The sequence below is a fragment of the Suricata suricatta genome, chromosome 9 (genome assembly GCF_006229205.1).
Source record: "Suricata suricatta isolate VVHF042 chromosome 9, meerkat_22Aug2017_6uvM2_HiC, whole genome shotgun sequence".
NCBI classification, from domain to species: Eukaryota; Metazoa; Chordata; class Mammalia; order Carnivora; family Herpestidae; genus Suricata; species Suricata suricatta.
Window position 1 is genome coordinate 84,652,534 of NC_043708.1, and position 15,657 is coordinate 84,668,190.

The 15,657-nt window shown below is 51.8% G+C and overlaps 1 protein-coding gene and 1 long non-coding RNA gene across 2 annotated transcripts in view; one reads left to right on the top strand and one right to left on the bottom strand.

Moving 5' to 3' along the window:
- DUOX2 (dual oxidase 2) overlaps positions 1-15,657 on the bottom strand; it is an 18,297-nt gene that overhangs the window by 834 nt on the left and 1,806 nt on the right. The window contains exons 5-31 of the mRNA XM_029951195.1: positions 15,619-15,657; positions 15,323-15,489; positions 14,884-14,944; positions 14,639-14,735; positions 14,118-14,208; positions 13,509-13,611; positions 12,803-12,966; positions 12,063-12,238; positions 11,733-11,851; positions 11,260-11,397; positions 10,931-11,044; positions 10,538-10,740; positions 10,043-10,228; positions 8,779-9,004; positions 8,606-8,699; positions 6,545-6,732; positions 5,943-6,012; positions 5,438-5,521; positions 4,726-4,904; positions 4,352-4,582; positions 4,074-4,173; positions 3,327-3,376; positions 2,928-3,055; positions 2,542-2,695; positions 907-1,139; positions 526-684; positions 1-190 (exon numbers count right to left, since the gene is read on the bottom strand). The exon at positions 1-190 is cut by the window's left edge and continues 134 nt beyond it. Coding sequence (XP_029807055.1) covers positions 1-190; positions 526-684; positions 907-1,139; positions 2,542-2,695; positions 2,928-3,055; positions 3,327-3,376; positions 4,074-4,173; positions 4,352-4,582; positions 4,726-4,904; positions 5,438-5,521; positions 5,943-6,012; positions 6,545-6,732; positions 8,606-8,699; positions 8,779-9,004; positions 10,043-10,228; positions 10,538-10,740; positions 10,931-11,044; positions 11,260-11,397; positions 11,733-11,851; positions 12,063-12,238; positions 12,803-12,966; positions 13,509-13,611; positions 14,118-14,208; positions 14,639-14,735; positions 14,884-14,944; positions 15,323-15,489; positions 15,619-15,657 — 3,744 coding nt within the window. The remainder of the gene's footprint in view (positions 191-525; positions 685-906; positions 1,140-2,541; positions 2,696-2,927; positions 3,056-3,326; positions 3,377-4,073; positions 4,174-4,351; positions 4,583-4,725; positions 4,905-5,437; positions 5,522-5,942; positions 6,013-6,544; positions 6,733-8,605; positions 8,700-8,778; positions 9,005-10,042; positions 10,229-10,537; positions 10,741-10,930; positions 11,045-11,259; positions 11,398-11,732; positions 11,852-12,062; positions 12,239-12,802; positions 12,967-13,508; positions 13,612-14,117; positions 14,209-14,638; positions 14,736-14,883; positions 14,945-15,322; positions 15,490-15,618) is intronic.
- On the top strand, positions 6,508-9,727 carry LOC115301374. The gene is made up of 3 exons (XR_003913095.1): positions 6,508-6,766; positions 8,572-9,042; positions 9,644-9,727. It is a non-coding gene; the product is annotated as an uncharacterized LOC115301374 (long non-coding RNA).

Sequence of the window (15,657 nt, forward strand, 5' to 3'; positions counted from 1 at the left end):
ACATACCCAGTCTGCCTGGCCAGCCCTGACCTACCAGCATGGTGGTCCTGAGGTCAAACTTCTCAGCCAGCTGGGTGATGTAGATGTGCACGGACACCAGGTCCTGGCAGTCATTCTCCTCCACCTCCCGGATGATGTCAGCCAGCCACTCAAACTGCCGCTGGGTCCGTGTCACCCAGATGAAGTAGATCTGGGGACATGTTGCTGGAGCTTAGAACTCAGCTCAGCTCAAGTTTCCTCCACCCCAGATGCCTTCACCTGAGAGGCTGGAAAGCCTCAGACCACCCATAGACTCCAAATCTCTGGCAGCCCCACAAGCCTGATCTAAAGCTTTTAACCAACAGACCCCAGCAGAGATCCTTCTGTCTATACATCCTACCCTCCCTCAAATGTTGGCTATGTGGACAGCTGTACATGAATAGCACCAGCAGACTCAGTGCCAAGGGGCCAGGAGCTTTCCCCCCATATTACTCTGCTGTGATGTGGGGACACAATTCTTTCTAAGAAAGGGAGAGAGACACTCACCTTTTTACAGAGCATTTGGCTGCCCAGTGATGACTTGAAGACTAGGTCTTTGAGGATGGAGGCAAAGGGGGTGACCCCAATGCCCCCTCCCACCAGCACTGACACCTCAAACTTATGCCATTCCTGGTGGCCCTCTCCAAATGGTCCATCGAGGTACAGCTGCCAACCAAAGAAGAAGAAGAGATGAGCCTGGCCCGGCCCCAGCTCTTAGGTTAGAAATGGGTTTAGGGCAGGAAGAAGAAGGATATGGGAACAACATAGCGTCTTCTCAGGGACCCCAGCCTAACCTGTGCTGGTTGGAGCTTCTAGTCTCAGGGTAGGGGAGAGTGGGAACCCTTTGCCAGTGCTGGAGACCCAAAAGTGGTTGTCAGTATCAGGCACCTTTGGGTATCTGGCACAGCCGTCACCCGTTGGAGGTGAGTAGATCTCCCTGAGGCGAGTGGTCCAGGGCCCTGCTGCCCGGATGTGCAGGCTGAGCGTGTCCTCATGAGGTGCAGAAGTCAGTGTGAAGGGGTGGTACTCATTGGTCCCCAGAGTCAGACAGGCAATCCGCACCCACTGTCCTGACTTGTACTCAAAGCCTTGGGGCCGCTGGAATCGCAGGTGGGTCACTCCTGGGGGTCATAGTCAGGCAAGGGCAGGGATCAGAAAGCTTTCTTCCAGTGCCTGAGGACTAGCAGATACTCCAGATACCCTGTCTTCTCCACACACTTGAGACACAGAGTGTGCATATGGTTTGAGTAAGTAGAGCTCCTGGGGGTGGGAGTTAGAGGGTCCCCCTTCTCTCTTTCCTGGGTAACCCAAGAGTTAGGTTTCTCTGCTCCTGGTTCCAGCTGTTCTCCTCTCCAACTCCTTATTCCCACAAAACATCCAGGCCCCAATACTACCATCCTGAATATCAGCGTACAGGCCAGGGGACCTGTTAACCCCAGGGACCATCTCAGTGTTTACCAAGCCTCCACCATGTGAGAATTACTTTTGGATGGGCCATTTCTGCACATCTCTGCACTATTGTTTATCTAATGTTTTTCCTTAAGTTGACTTACTTTTTCAATATGATTTACCTTGACAAACTTCAGATCACTCAGATGGGTGGAAAACCAGTATCATGTATTGTAAATAGAAGGCACCATATTTTATCAAATTTTAGCTGGATATTGTTTGGTGTGCCAGACCACAGCTGAGCCTCGGGCTTTTCTTTGTTAAAAAAAAAAAAAAAAGTTGCCTTGCAAGTACTGGAGAGTGCAAAAAGCATTCTAAAAACATGCTGAGGTTTTGTCCTTAATTAATCTTGATGGACATAAAGTTGAAATGAGATTAGTTTTCTTACTATGTTAGTCTTGAAGATTAGATGGTCCCACAACACCTAAAATCATCTTCTGCCAGCCTCTACAATGGTGTGAATCCTCACTTTGGCCAACATAAACTCTCAAAAATAGATTTTCAAGGGGCTACCTGGGTAGCTCAATCAGTTAAGCAACTGACCCTTGATCTCATGGTTTGTGGGTTCAAGCCCCACACTGTCAGTGCAGAACCTGCTTGAGATTCTCTCTCTCTCTCCTCCTCTGTCTGCCCCTTTCCTGCTCATGCTCTCTAAATAAATAAATAAATAAATAAATAAATAAACAAATAAATAAATAAATAAACTCTTTAAAAAAAAACTAAAAGAAATAGACTCTCAAAATCTGGGCCAATTGCCCGTCAGTAGCGGGGTTAGGGGATGGGAGCGGTATATATGGTTCCCTGTGCAGCACCCAGACCACACACAAAAGGGTCTGTGTTGCTCTTAAATGTCTTTCAGCTGCCTCTTCTCATGGTTACTTCTCATTGTTTGCAAGTCCTCCTGCGGGCAACACAGCCCTTTCTGGGGCTCCATTTGTATCAGGAAAGCTGCAGGAGTCCCCAAAAGATTATCAAAAGCCCTGATGGGGGTCGGAAGGCCTGGGGAGCTGTCTCCACATGTCCCAAGAGTAAACTTCCAATGCCCCCCACCTGGGTTCAGGTTATGCCTGGTACCTGAAGGCAGCAGCTCCGCCTTCACCACGCTGATCTCCACCTTCTTCCGGCTCAGGCTTACCAGCTTGTCCCCTCCATAGATTAGTGCTGGGACCAGGAAGTAGATGTGAAAACGGGGCAGCTGAATCAGGCCGAAGCTGCCGTGGATGATGAGCTGGAGACGTGGCCAGTTAGTACAGCTGAGGCCCAGCCAGGCCCCTCCCTGCACCCTCCCTTATCCAGACACTTCCTGCCCGGGCCCTGGGCCTGGGCTGGGTCGATAAAGCCCCTATAGATTTCAGAGGCTGGGGTATCCACTCTCAGGTCCAATTAAGCCTGCTCCCTACCCCCATTATGAGTGCTCATTCCTGCCCCCATAGCCTGGCCCTGCCCAAAGAATCCCTCACCAACACGTAGAGCAGGATGTAGAGGTGGTGGGTCACCCAGAAGCCCCGGAAGCTACGGCGCCGGAAGTGGTGGGAGGCGAAGACGTACATGATGGCCAGGACCACGAGCAGGAGCACCCCTGTCATGCCTGGGGGCAGCAGGAACAAGGTGAGAGAATACCCTTGGGAGGGACCTCAGCATGGGCTGAGAATAGGACAGCGTTACTCCCATTCTTCCCTCCTTCTCTCATCTCCCTCCACCCCAGAGCAGCTGGCCTGCAGGGGCTGCAGCTGGGGCTTGTCCTGGAGACTATAAAGGGAACCACAACCACTAAACAAGTGTGTATTCATGGGAAGATGAAGAGAAGCAGAGGTGCTCAGATAGAACCCCCAGACCCCACATACATCCCCACTCCCTACCTGGGACCGTCTCGAAGAACCACCAGTAGAACTTTTGGGGAAGCTGGGACCTGCAGAGCAAAGGTATATGGAGCTCCTGCTTGGGGCAGAATTGGCTCCCCCACGGTCACAATGTGATTCTGCTTAGCCAGCCCTGACTGCTGAGGTTACTGGGCCTCCACTCAGATGGCCAGGGATCCATCCAAGGAACATGGCGCCTAGCCACCCACAGTTCCACCCTCTGCTTTCTTGGCCATCCTTCCTCCTGCATTATCTTGAACTCTCCTACTGCTATTTGCTTCCTTGGGTGCTTGGTTCCCATTCTGTAAGCTCCATGAGGGCAAGGGTCTGGGTCTGCTCATTGCTATAATCCCTATGCTCAAACAATGCCAGGCATACAGTAAATACTCAATAGTATTTGCTGAATGACTGCATGAATCTGGCATGCCTATTCTCTGGTACCTGGATGGTCATGTATGATGTACTGAATAAGTGTTTGTCCAGTGAATGAATGGTAGACTAAGATCCCAAGCTCTGTGCTAGGCACATGCGGGAAAGAGTCTCTAATTCATCTCCTAAACATCTTTCCTGGCTAATCATGACCATTTCCTTCAAGGAAGAGAGCAAGGAAGTCACCTCTCAGCATCCCCAGCAGGCTCTTCACTCTCATTCAGTGAGACTGGAGTGTTGAGGGCCATCTATTTCTTTTCCATTATACCCTTCGGTCTGCCCCAAATGTCCCATGGGAGAACCCTCCCCAGAACTGACCCATCATTCACAAAGACGTTGGGGAAGACGCAGGCCAACAGGCTGAGGGGGCTCTCTGAGAAGATGAAGACATTGACTGCATGGCCAGCACTGTGCAAAACTGAGAGAGACTCTGTTAGAGATTCCACTCAGGGCTGACTCTACCTCCCACCCTGAGGAACAGAGGAGGCACAGGGAGGAGCGATGGGAGTCTAAGTAGCTCTGGTCTCCTCACTGTTTGCCCCACAGCTAGACCCAGGGGGCTGCAACAATGGGGAGGATGCCCAGGAGCCACGTACTGGCCAGGACAACAGCAGCCATGGCGATCCAGCGATGGAAGTCAACGGCGGCGTCGAAGGGTATGTAGCGGTTCAGGAAGGTCTCACGCAGGAAGGTGATGAGGTTGCGGCACATGGTGAGCAGGATGTAGGAGAACATGAAGGAGATGCTGGCGGCCGTACCCCGGGACAGGATGATGCCCACAAAAGTGGTTTGTGCGATGCCCGAGGGTGGTGAGGCAAAGGCATAATCTGGGGAGGGGGTGTGGGTGGATCAGCACAGCACAGAGGCCAGGGTCCCTGGCCTGGGTCAGAATGCCTGGGCTCCAATGGGAAGACCAGCCGGAAGGCTCTCCACATGCCCCTTCCCACTGCCCACAAGCTGGAACTCTTACAGTAGGCGCGCTCTGCAAACAGGCCCGCACAGATGGCAGAGAAGACCGCCACGCACATGATGTGCCGCAGGTAGTTCTCCACAAAACGTTTGTACTGCCGCAGCTTCTGGGCCAGGAGGCCCCGCTGCATCTTTTCCTTCCGCGCCTCCGTGTATAGCCGGGGAGGGGGCAGCACTGTCCTGCAGCAACGGGAGGCAGCTGGCCATGAGACCAGGGCACCCTGACCTCCCTTAAATGCTACCCCATGAAGAAGACCTGATAACCTGGCAGGGGTCAGTCAGGATGGGCTAGAACAGATGAAGGAAATAGCATTTGGGGAAAAGTCTCATAACCACTCTCCAACTTTTACCTCTCATCTTTATTTGGTCCATCCACCCACTCCTCTGTCTTCCTCCTTTGTGTTCTGTCCTTCCCTCTTGCTGCTCCCTGAATGGGCCTCGCTGCTGTGCCCAAAGCAGGCAGGAGCCAGAAGACCCCTTACTGACGTCTTGCTATTGCATCTGAGTGCCAGACCCCTCGTGTGAAGGTTAGGATACTGAGATTGGAAGATGTTGAAGAATCATTTGACTCTGTGACCCACCAGTCAGGTCAGGGACATATGGGATGAGACACAGGATGGTCCCTTGTGTATTCAGGAAGGGTGGGCAGGGCCCAGAGACTCTGAGACTTCACCCTATGTTTCTTTGGGTCTGGGGGTCTGGAAAATACTTACTTTTTGCCAAACCTCTTCTTCAGCCCAGGGCCTCCCAGCTCTGGGCCTTCTGAGACAGGGACTCCTAGTTGCTGGGAGTAGTATCTGAGAAAGGGAAAATGGGCCTCATTCTCCCCTTATCTTTTCAGGCAGGAGAAGAACCACCAGGTCAGAACTTCAGAGGGTGGATATGGATCCTGGGACCTACCCCTGCCCACAGAACCTGCCCATAAAACTGGTCAGAGAGAAGCCAGACAGGAGAAGCAAGCAAGAATGAATAAATATAATGTGGTCATCTGTCTTACAGAAGGATTCTGTCCTGAAGTGGCAGGGGGAGAGCTAGGATCCTGAGCCACATGGGATGTGGGAAGCAGGAGGAATTTGGGCCAGGATCAATTATGTACTAAGAGCTACTTCCAGAGAGCAAATGTCTGGTCCCAGGAGCTGACTCAGCCAGCCCTGCTTCCTTCATTTCTCTTCAGGGCACCTGGCAAGGGCACCTGCCCATGTCCCCATTCCTGCTCACCGTTCCCCAGGAGTCCGCGTGATAAATGAGACCCGAGAGCTGATGTTTGGTTTAAAGATGTCTCCAAAACCTGGAAAGAAGAACAAGAGTCAGGACAAGCTTCCCCACAAGGGCAGAAGGATGGGAGACTGCACCTCTCTTCTCCAGGAAGGCTGCCACAGCACTGGCCAGTGACTTTGTCGCGTTCTCATCTCTTGTTTTAGTCTTGTTCCCCTCACTGCCCACAGTGGACACCCATTGTATACAGGGTGGTAACTTGGTACAATTAGACCAGGGAAAAACTGCAGGCAGATGCAATCCTGCATCTTTTGTATAAAGAAAATAATGTCTCTTCCTCTCACTAGCTACACCCCAGACCAATGTGCACGAGCTTTGTGAGTGGTATGTAGGCTGGATTTCAGCCCATCCCCTGACCTCTCAGTAGGCATGTTTGTGATGTGCACAAATTACATAGCTGTTTGTGACGCCCTTGACTACATGTGCCTGGCTCTATACTAGGCACAGAAGACTTGAAGAGAAATAAAACCTGAGTCCTATTGACCAGCAACTCTCATTTTGAAGACACCCCCCCACCGACCCCTACCACACACATACACACATACCTCCACCTCCACTTCTGATGCAGAGCTGTGTGCAGCGGAGCTCGCTGTCATGGTCGCGCAGCATGAAGTGGAAATCCTCCCACGTCAGCTCCTCCTTATCCTGGAAGCCCGACTCCCGGAACATGGACTCCACCACCTCAGTCAGCTGGGCCTTGGACAGACAGTTGTTGGAGATCTCGATGAAGGACCTGGGGAAGATACAGCAGTCTGTCATCTGGCAAGGTCAGGCTCAGGCAGGTGCAGGGTAGGGCGGGCCCCAGATTAGCTAATGTGGTTACCAGTGACCCAGGAAATTGCATTGAGAAGGTGTTCATCCAGCCTGTAGTTGACATTAAGCTGGGTGGGGTGGTCACAGGTTTGAAATTGAAAGTGACCTTGACAAATGAGCGAAGCAGCCCTCAAATGAGGGGCATTGAAAGGTGGGATCAGTGTCCATTTAGGGTAGGGACATGTCCAGATGACTATGGGCTTCTTATGTTGCAGGGTCTCTGCCCACTTTCTTGTGTTAATGCATTCCACACTGCCGCTGGCCTCCCCCTTCACAATCCAGTGAGGGCACAGAACCCTGGGTATGGAGGGTGGAGATGTAGCTACAATGGCTGCTGCTTTGTTGTGCCAACACCCCAGGGCACAGGCAGGAGTGTCTCCACACCTGACCTCATAGCACCTAGAGTTGCCATACTTTTTTCTTAGGTTGTGCTTTGGGACAAAAACAAGCCAGCCAGCCATGTTTGTGTGAATCCAACAGAAAAAAAGACCTGAGTGTGCCTGGCGCAGCAAGCCTATTAAAAAACACATCATCCAAGTGAGACTGGATAAGATCTACAACTAAGTACAGGAAGAGAAAATATATGCTTGGCCCTGGTAGACAGGGACCATCTCCTTGATCCCTAGAGCCTCACCCAGGACTGGGCCTGCAACGGCACACACAGTGAGGGGTAGACTGCAATCAGCTTCACCCCAGCCTTTTAGAAGCCCATGTCCAGTTGTGGTGTCTGGGCTGGAAGAGGGATGTAGCAGTTGGGAGAATGTGGAAAGCAACAGAAAGGCTTAAGGTAGAAAGGTAAAAGATTCTGCACTGTTTTATGCATTTTGTTTATTCATTTGCTCATTTATTCCACCTGATTCAGTTAAGTATGTATTGATACCTGCTATGTGCCAATCACAGTGCAGAAGAGGTGGATTTAATGAGAAACAAAAGAGAAGTAAGAACCCTGTCTTTATAGAGCTGAAGAGGACTTTCACTGTTACCAGAACAGTGTCTTCAGGAATAAGAAGTGTATGCACTCAAAGCTGGTCTTTGTCAGCACACCACAACCAAAAATAGCTTAAGAAGCAGGAAGAGGGGCGCCTGGGTGGCTCAGTCAGTTAAGCGGCTGACTTCGGCTCAGGTCATGATCTCGCGGTTTGTGAATTCAAGCCCCACATCGGGCTCTGTGCTGACAGCTCAGAGCCTGGAGCCTGCTTCTGATCCTGTGTCTCCTTCTCTCTCTGCCTTTCTCCTGCTCATGCTCTGTCTCTCTGTCTCTTGGAAATAAATAAACATTAAAAAAATAATTAAAAAAAAAAACAGAAGCAGGAAGAAAGAAGTGTTGGAATATAGAGGAACTTTCCACATTTTTTCTTCATGTCCTGGTGATTAATACAGGAAGACTGACCAAGGTCATCCATCTTCCATCCATTAATTCACAGTGCAAAGCACAGTGTTAAGTATGGTGAAGAAGAGTTTATAAAGATCTAAAGGCATCCAAAAGGTATACTAGACTTTTGGTATTGGTCATATTGTCTTGGTGGTTGTTTGTTTGTTTGTTTGTTTGTTTGTTTTTAACTAGGAAGGGAGAATTTCCTAGCTGGTGTAGACAGTGCAGATAATAGATCCTCTTGGAGGCAGGGGCCTAGCCAGATAAACTTATGAAGTTGGATGCTCTGAGAGTCTAGAATGCAGTATCTATGCAACTTTTCAAAATAGATGGCCACATAGCCTCCTCACCTAACTTCCTCCAATTTGACTTTGTTTCAAACATCAGGGAGTCTCAGAACTGGAAGGGCCCACCCCCATACCGCATCATGGTGAAGAATTCATCCTTGGAGAGGAAGCCATTTGCATCAAGGTCATACATGGTGAACATCAGGCGCGACTTGTCCTCTGGGGAGCCTGAGAAGAGAAAGGAGGATGCAGGTCAGCTCTGTGCTGGAAGACTGCTGGTTCCTGAAGTGGCCCACTTGCCCCCTACCTTTCATGAAGACCACCAGGATGTCCAGAAACTCCCGGAAGGACAGGTAGCCATTGCCATCTTTATCAGCAAGAGAGAACATGGACTCCACAAACATGTCCTGGGGCTTGAGGCCGAGGGACTCGGCAAACTCAGCTCTGCTCAGCTCGCATGTCAGGGCCTCCCGCACCTTCTGTGAGGAGTCCAGGGGCAGAGTCCCTGCATCTGCCTGGTTGATGTCTAGCACCTGCACTCAGACAGCAGCAGAAGGAGAGAGAGAAGGAGGTGAGGTCTGGGCTGAATGCAGTTCAGTGACCCTTCACATCTCCCAAAAGCCCAATTCAGAAAGAGTGCACCCTTGTAGCTCTCCTGGTCCTTAGATATACTTCTCACTTGGGCCTCTGAGGAGGTGACTCAAATCTCTAGAAGCCAGCCCATTTTCTCCCTAGACCCAAGATACAGGAGCTTTATATGTTAGGAATGGTGCTAGGTCTATAGGTGGAGGGTGAAATGGGAGAGGACAAAGTTTGAGATTCAAAATGCAAAATGAGAGAGCCTATACTGGGGACAGAGGTGAAGTAGACAGGGGTGGACAGGCAGGAAGAGGCTAGAGATATATTTATTCTCTTATCAATTTAAACAGGGCTGCCATGCGCCTGATTTGGTCTCTGCACATTGTGCAACGATTTTAAAAGTCATATATGTGTAACTACCATTTGTTAAATGCCTATAATGTACCAACCATTTGGGCTAAATCCTATATATAGAACAGTGTTTTTCAAACTTCAAAATCCTCTGGAGGGCTTATGGGCCCCAACCCTAGAGTTTCTGATTTACTGGGTTTGGTGGAAAGCACTGGGGATTTATATTTTTAACAAATTCCCAGGAGAAGTAGCTGCTACTGATCCAGAGGCCACACTTTGAGAACCACTGATGTAGACTATCTCACTAAATCCTCAAAACAACCAGGGGTAATGGATCCTTTCACTTTGCTTTACATTTATTTCATTTCATTTCATTTTCCATATGGAGGATATCTGGGAATGTCAATGAATCCTATTTTAAGCACTGTTTGACAGATGAGGAAATGGAGATACAGAGCAGAGATGATGTGACCGGCCTAAAGTCACGCAGCTAGTGAGTGGCAATGCTAGGATCCAACCAACGCTGTCTGTCTCCAGTGCACAGACCAGAAACTTAGTTTACCCCATGCAGGATCCTGTCCAGCCCAGCTTCCCTGCAACCCTGGGCCAGGTCCCATCTTTAAGAGACACAATCATGGCACCTGGGCAAAAAGGTGTCTGAAGAAGATCTCCAGGATACGCGCCCGCTGCTGCTTGGTCACAGCCCTCCTGAACAGCTCATTCTGTCCTATCTCAATCACGTCAACGCCCAGAGTCCACTGCACACAGAAGTCCTGCAGATGCTGAACAAAGGTGCCCCGCTCTTCCTCAGAGTTAAACAGCAGCACCTGGGTGGGAGGAAGCCCGTGTCAGTGCTCGAAGCTCCAGCTCTGGTTCAGCCTCCCTTCGAAGGACCTTGAGTTGAGGGAAAGTGAGAAAAGCTGCCCCCCAATGCATTCAGGCTGGAACCAGGTGACTGGCTCGAGCAGGTCAGAGGGAGGGTTACATGGAGTGTGTGGACAGATGAAAGGAGAGCCTCTCCCCAGCTTCATCTTCACAGGGGAGCTCTGTAGCTGAGGAGAGGGTAAGCTGACAGACCTCGCTCTGAGAAGGGAGATACAGGAGCATTCCAAGGAGGGGAGGTGGGCTGGCCATACCAGGTCATATTCCTTGGGGATCTTGAGCAGCAGGGTGCGGCGCCCATGGTTACTGGACAGGATGAGGTTGACTTTCTGTGTGGGCTGCAGCTGGATGGCACGGAGCACAGTCAGCCGCCTGTCCAGGACCTGTAGACGTCGGTCTGGGAGCAGCTGGATGGTGATGGGATAGCTCTCCTCCCTGGGGCCTGGCCACTCCATTGCTGGGGAAGGGACAGTTGGGCAGAGACGTTCAGCAGAGGTACCCAGGCCCTTGACCTCGAGCCAATTCTACTCTACCAGTCTGAGCAGGCACCCCAAAGCCTACCTTTCTCCCCAGATCTACAACTTGCTTTTTCTCCCAGGGGCCTGTATCTGGGCCCCATCTCCCTCCCCACGTCAACCCCATCTCACCTGACACCCCATCTTTGGCTGGTTCTTTCTTCACACTCTCTTTGCCTTTCTTCTGTAGTCTCTTGCGCTCTCGGCCCCGGAAATGGGCCACCACCCCAGAGATAAGCAGACTCACTGCAAAGAATCAGAAGGAGCCAGTGGGGAGGGGAGCCTCTTGCCTGCAGCATCACTGAGGGTCCTGTCCCTCCCTTCACAAGGTCCCTTGCGCCTGGCTTTGACTGTAGTGAAGAGCTAGTCCCACAGACTAGGAGGTCATGAGGGGCAGGACCACTCTGCAGGCAGGGGGGCAGCCAGGAGGAAAGAGGTAGGTGAATGTGTGAAGAACTCACCTAATGGAAGACAGCAGAGAGCCACAATGGTGATGCCAAAACCAGGACCACTGCCTTCGAAGTAGTCAGTCACAGTCAGAGGCACACAGTGGGGTAAGCCTTCAGTTGTGAGCTGCCGAGGCTGAGGGCAGGGTGCACCTGAGGGAGAGGACACAGAAGACCCCAAAGTCTGAGGATCTCACTCACTGGCCAGGCACCCTTCCTCTCTCTCCTGTAAAGGACTAAGCATGCTTCTCCTTCCCAGGACCACCTCTTTGGAGCTTGTTCTCCTCAACAAGTCCCCTTCCATATCCTGTTCTCAGTACCCACCCCAGTTTGGCCACAGAGTGCAGCCTACAAACCAGACCAGTACCTACTGGGGGAGGCAGCCTAAAGCAGGCTTCCCAGCAGCACACAGAAGCAGCTGCCTGGCACCTGGCTCCCTGAACAGCACCAAGCACCCATCTTTGGTCTTCTCTCTTGCTGCCACTCACCATCATGCCAGATAAAGACATTGGGCTGCAGGGCACTGGGGTCCACGTTGGTAACAGCCACTAGCACATCCCGAAGGGTGGTGTTTCTGATTTCTGCAATTTCCTCTTTGGAGAACAGCCTAAGTTGGAGAAAGCCAGGAATTGTTGGGATGTGAAGGGGCTGCCAGCCTCCAGCAATCTTGGGCCCAGGGACTCAGATGAGGAGAGAGAGACCCAGAGGGTTTTAAGAGGAGGTAAGGCCAGTTGAGAATCCAGGGGCTGCTTCCAGGCAGAGGGCCTGGGTGTCCAGGCCAAGGTGAAATCTGAGGCGGAGATTCATTCAGGCCTTACCCATTCCTGGTGTTCTCAAACCAATAGCGGTCGCCATCCCGCAGCCGCATGAACTGGTCGAGGACAATGGCACTGAAGAGGGGTCCGGGGTCCCCGTCACTCTCCAGGAGGCCCCCAGGGAGCAGCTCCAGCTGGGAAAGGTCCTGCTTGTACAGGGCAGCTGTGGCCTCCAGCACCTGGGGCATCATAGGAGGTGAGGAATATGTGTGTACACGTGTGTGTATGTGCATGTGTGTGCTGGGGAGGGCAGCAACTGTGGCACAGGACTCCATCAGCTGCCTGGCTTGCTACTCAGGCCTGAGAGTAGCAGGCCCCCTTGGGAGGTGGCAAGACTGGTGGGAGGACCCATATGTCCCTGCCCATGGTGAGACCACTGCTAGGTGCTTGTGGGCCATATCCAGTGACTATCACCACCCAGGCTATCTGGCCCCAACAATTAGCAGCTTCAAGGTCACCCAATTCATGAAGAAGCACCCTGCAGGAATAGGACAATGGCACCCAACACAGAGGTCACCCTGTAGGAATAGTACAATGTAGTGGTGAGAAACATACTCTGGAATCAGATGACTGAGTTTAAATCCTGTCTCTAAGACTGACTTACCAACTCTGTCATTGGTAAAATAAGGATAATGACAGTTTCTACCCTAGAATATTCTTGATGTAGATTAAATGAGTTACATGTGTACGGATCTTAAAACAAGAAAGTTTTAGTTGCTGTTGTCATCATTACTATTTCTCACCTGGGGGTCCACATTGGCATTGATGTCACTCCAGTTCTTCAGGGTCTCCAGCCCAAAGGCCATCCGGGCTTGGGTATAGCTGGGCAGCCCCATATCTCGGCCACGTTGGATGCTGCTGGCCACGTAGTCTGTGCGGGAGAACTTGCCAGGGCCAGGCCAATAATCTGAGGAGGGAGAACTAGGTTATAGGCTGAATCCTCCTGCCCCTCTTTGCTCAGCAGTCTTGAATTAAGTTGTTGGCACTACCCACCTCCAGAACTCCCAACATTTGACCTGTGTCCACATCAACCTTGCCTCCGTGTGGGGTCAATGTTACCATGTATGAGCAGGGGCAATTTTTCTGGCAAGAATCTTCCCCTGGGACTCAATACTGTTCTAGTCACCAAGTAGTAAAGTCCCTGTCCTTTACCTCCTTGGCCTCAAGACAGGGCTGGATGAAAACCTTTGGAGACCTAAGTACCAAGGAGATTGTGGTGTCACCCCTCCCCCTACATACTCAAACATAGCTAATTTAGAATAAAAACAACATTAAACTTAAATTAAACAAAAAAGTTAAAAGCTTTTTTCTTCTAACGGCTATTTATAGTGTGTGTATATGTGTTCCTGCATTGTAGGTACCCTAAGGTCTGCCTGTTGCTTAACCCAGGGGGGTCCCCACAGGCTCCCAGGCTTCTGAACCCTTGTCCCGTCAAGCTCCCAAGATCACCTCTGAGATCTTCAACCACTATCCTGTCCTCCAGCTCCGAAATCTGGGAGGCCATTCCCAGCAGTAGGTGATTCACTGCCTGGGCACTGTTCAGATTGGCATTCTGGAAATAGATAACACATTCAAAGTAGGCTCTTGGGCCTCTCCCCAAAGCCTGGTCCCTGTCACCTGGAACCACTGCAGCACCTCAGGACTAGGGGCCCTTAGCCAGTCCTAGACTCCTGAGCTGTTGTCTACAGATAGTTTTCTTAAGTTTTTTTTTTCAAAGCTATATATTTATTTTGAGAGAGAGAGAGAGAGAGACTGGGAGAAGGGCAGAGAGAGAAGGAGGGGAAGACCGAGAAAACCCAAAACAGGCTCCATGCTATCAGTGCAGAGCCTGATGACTAGAACTCACGAATCCTGAGATCATGAGCTGAGTTGAAGTCAACAGTAGGACACTTAACCAACTGAGCCCTCTGGGCACCCCACCAGATAACTTTCTGATCACTCTCCTCTTCATCTCTTAGTACCTGGAGAAGCAACACCCAAAAAAACAACTGGAATGATTGCTTTTCCCAGCCTGTGTGTCGAGACCCACCTTCCCCCTGACCTGGACCCCAGGCTGACCTCCCGAATCCAGTAGCTGTTGCAGACCCTAAGAGCTGGGGAGTTGCCAACATCCTGGTTCAGGATCATCTGGAAGTGACAGCTAGCATTTCTGAAATGGGGAATCAAGGATGAGATGAGAGCTCAAGGAAAAGGCTGACTTGGGGTTGAGTGAGGTGAGGGACTCAGAGTGGTTTGGCCAGGGCGGAAAGCTGAACTTCTTTGAACATAGCAGAGATTTGGCAATGTGTGTGGATTGAAGGTGTGGGTTGCTCTTTGTCCACATAGAGTGGGAAGGAAAGGAGCAAAGAGAATAACCCAGCTGCTGGACAAGTCCTGCCCTCAGCAACTAAAGTTCAGCCATTAGGAGGAGTTGTTAAGTTTGAAACTTCTTCCCCAGGTTCCTACTTCAGGGTTCCAAATTTTACTTCTTTGCTCCATTTAACTGTGGAGGTGTATAAAAGGCCCCAGGCTCCCAAGGCTGTTGATTTTTCACCTCTGCCAGTGTGCTATGCCTCCTCCACTGCCAGCCCCTCCCTCACCTCATGTAGACGCCAGGTGGCACCATAGTGGAGAAGAACTGCTCAGAGGCTGCCAGGAACTCTGGGGAGATGCTGGGGTCCAGGAAAGAACGGTACCCTGCCCAATAGGGGCAATAAGAGAAATCGATTCCCTTATCACATGCTTCCATCACATGCACCTACCTATCTCCTCTCTCCCATGGATCCTGAGCCCCCCTTCCCCACCTCCACCCCTGTAGTCCAGGTGTCCCCCTCAACTCCTGTACCTGTATATTCTGGAGGTGTTTTCTGCAGGAAGCTGGGCAGCCACTCATACATAGCAATGTTCTGAAGGCCAAAAGAAGGCAAAAAGGAGACAAGTGTTGGAGCAGTGGCTCTGGGAGGGATCCGAGCCCAAGGAAAGCTTTGGTGGGAGATGATGGTCAGGCATGGTCAGTCACGAGGGAGGCAACTCAAACAGGAGGCCGGTCCCCAACAAGGAACACGGGATGGGGGAGGAGGGCGGCTACATAATAACCACAGCAAAGTCTCATGTAGAATAGCGCTTTGCCTCCTGATCCTCTTCAGGGTCCACTCCGAGACGCTAGCCCCAGTTCTGGGGAGCGGTGTCCTTCTGGAAAAGGGCGTTTCTGGGGGCTGCCCGTCGGAGGATGGAGGGCAATGCGCAGCAGGTGGGGGGTGCCGGGAGAGCGGGTGCGGACTGACCTGGTAGGTGGCGATGACCCTCTTGCGCGCGTGCTGGAACAGCTCCTCGTCCCCCCATCGCGGGTGCTCGAGGGCCAGCCGCTGCGCGCACAGGTTGTGGTAGCGGAACCACAGCAGGCCCAGCGCCTGCAGGAAGGGGTCGCGGTTCCCTCGCTCCGCCCCGAAGGCTGCGCGCGACCAGGTGGGGCCGCAGGGGAAGAGACGCACGGTGGTGTGACCACAGGGAGCGCAACTTTGTAGCCCCCAGCCCGCCCCGCCCCGCGCCCCGGCCGCGGCAGCCCACCCCGCGGCCTCACCATACAGCCCCCGGGGCCCGCGCTGCCCCGTGGCGGGGT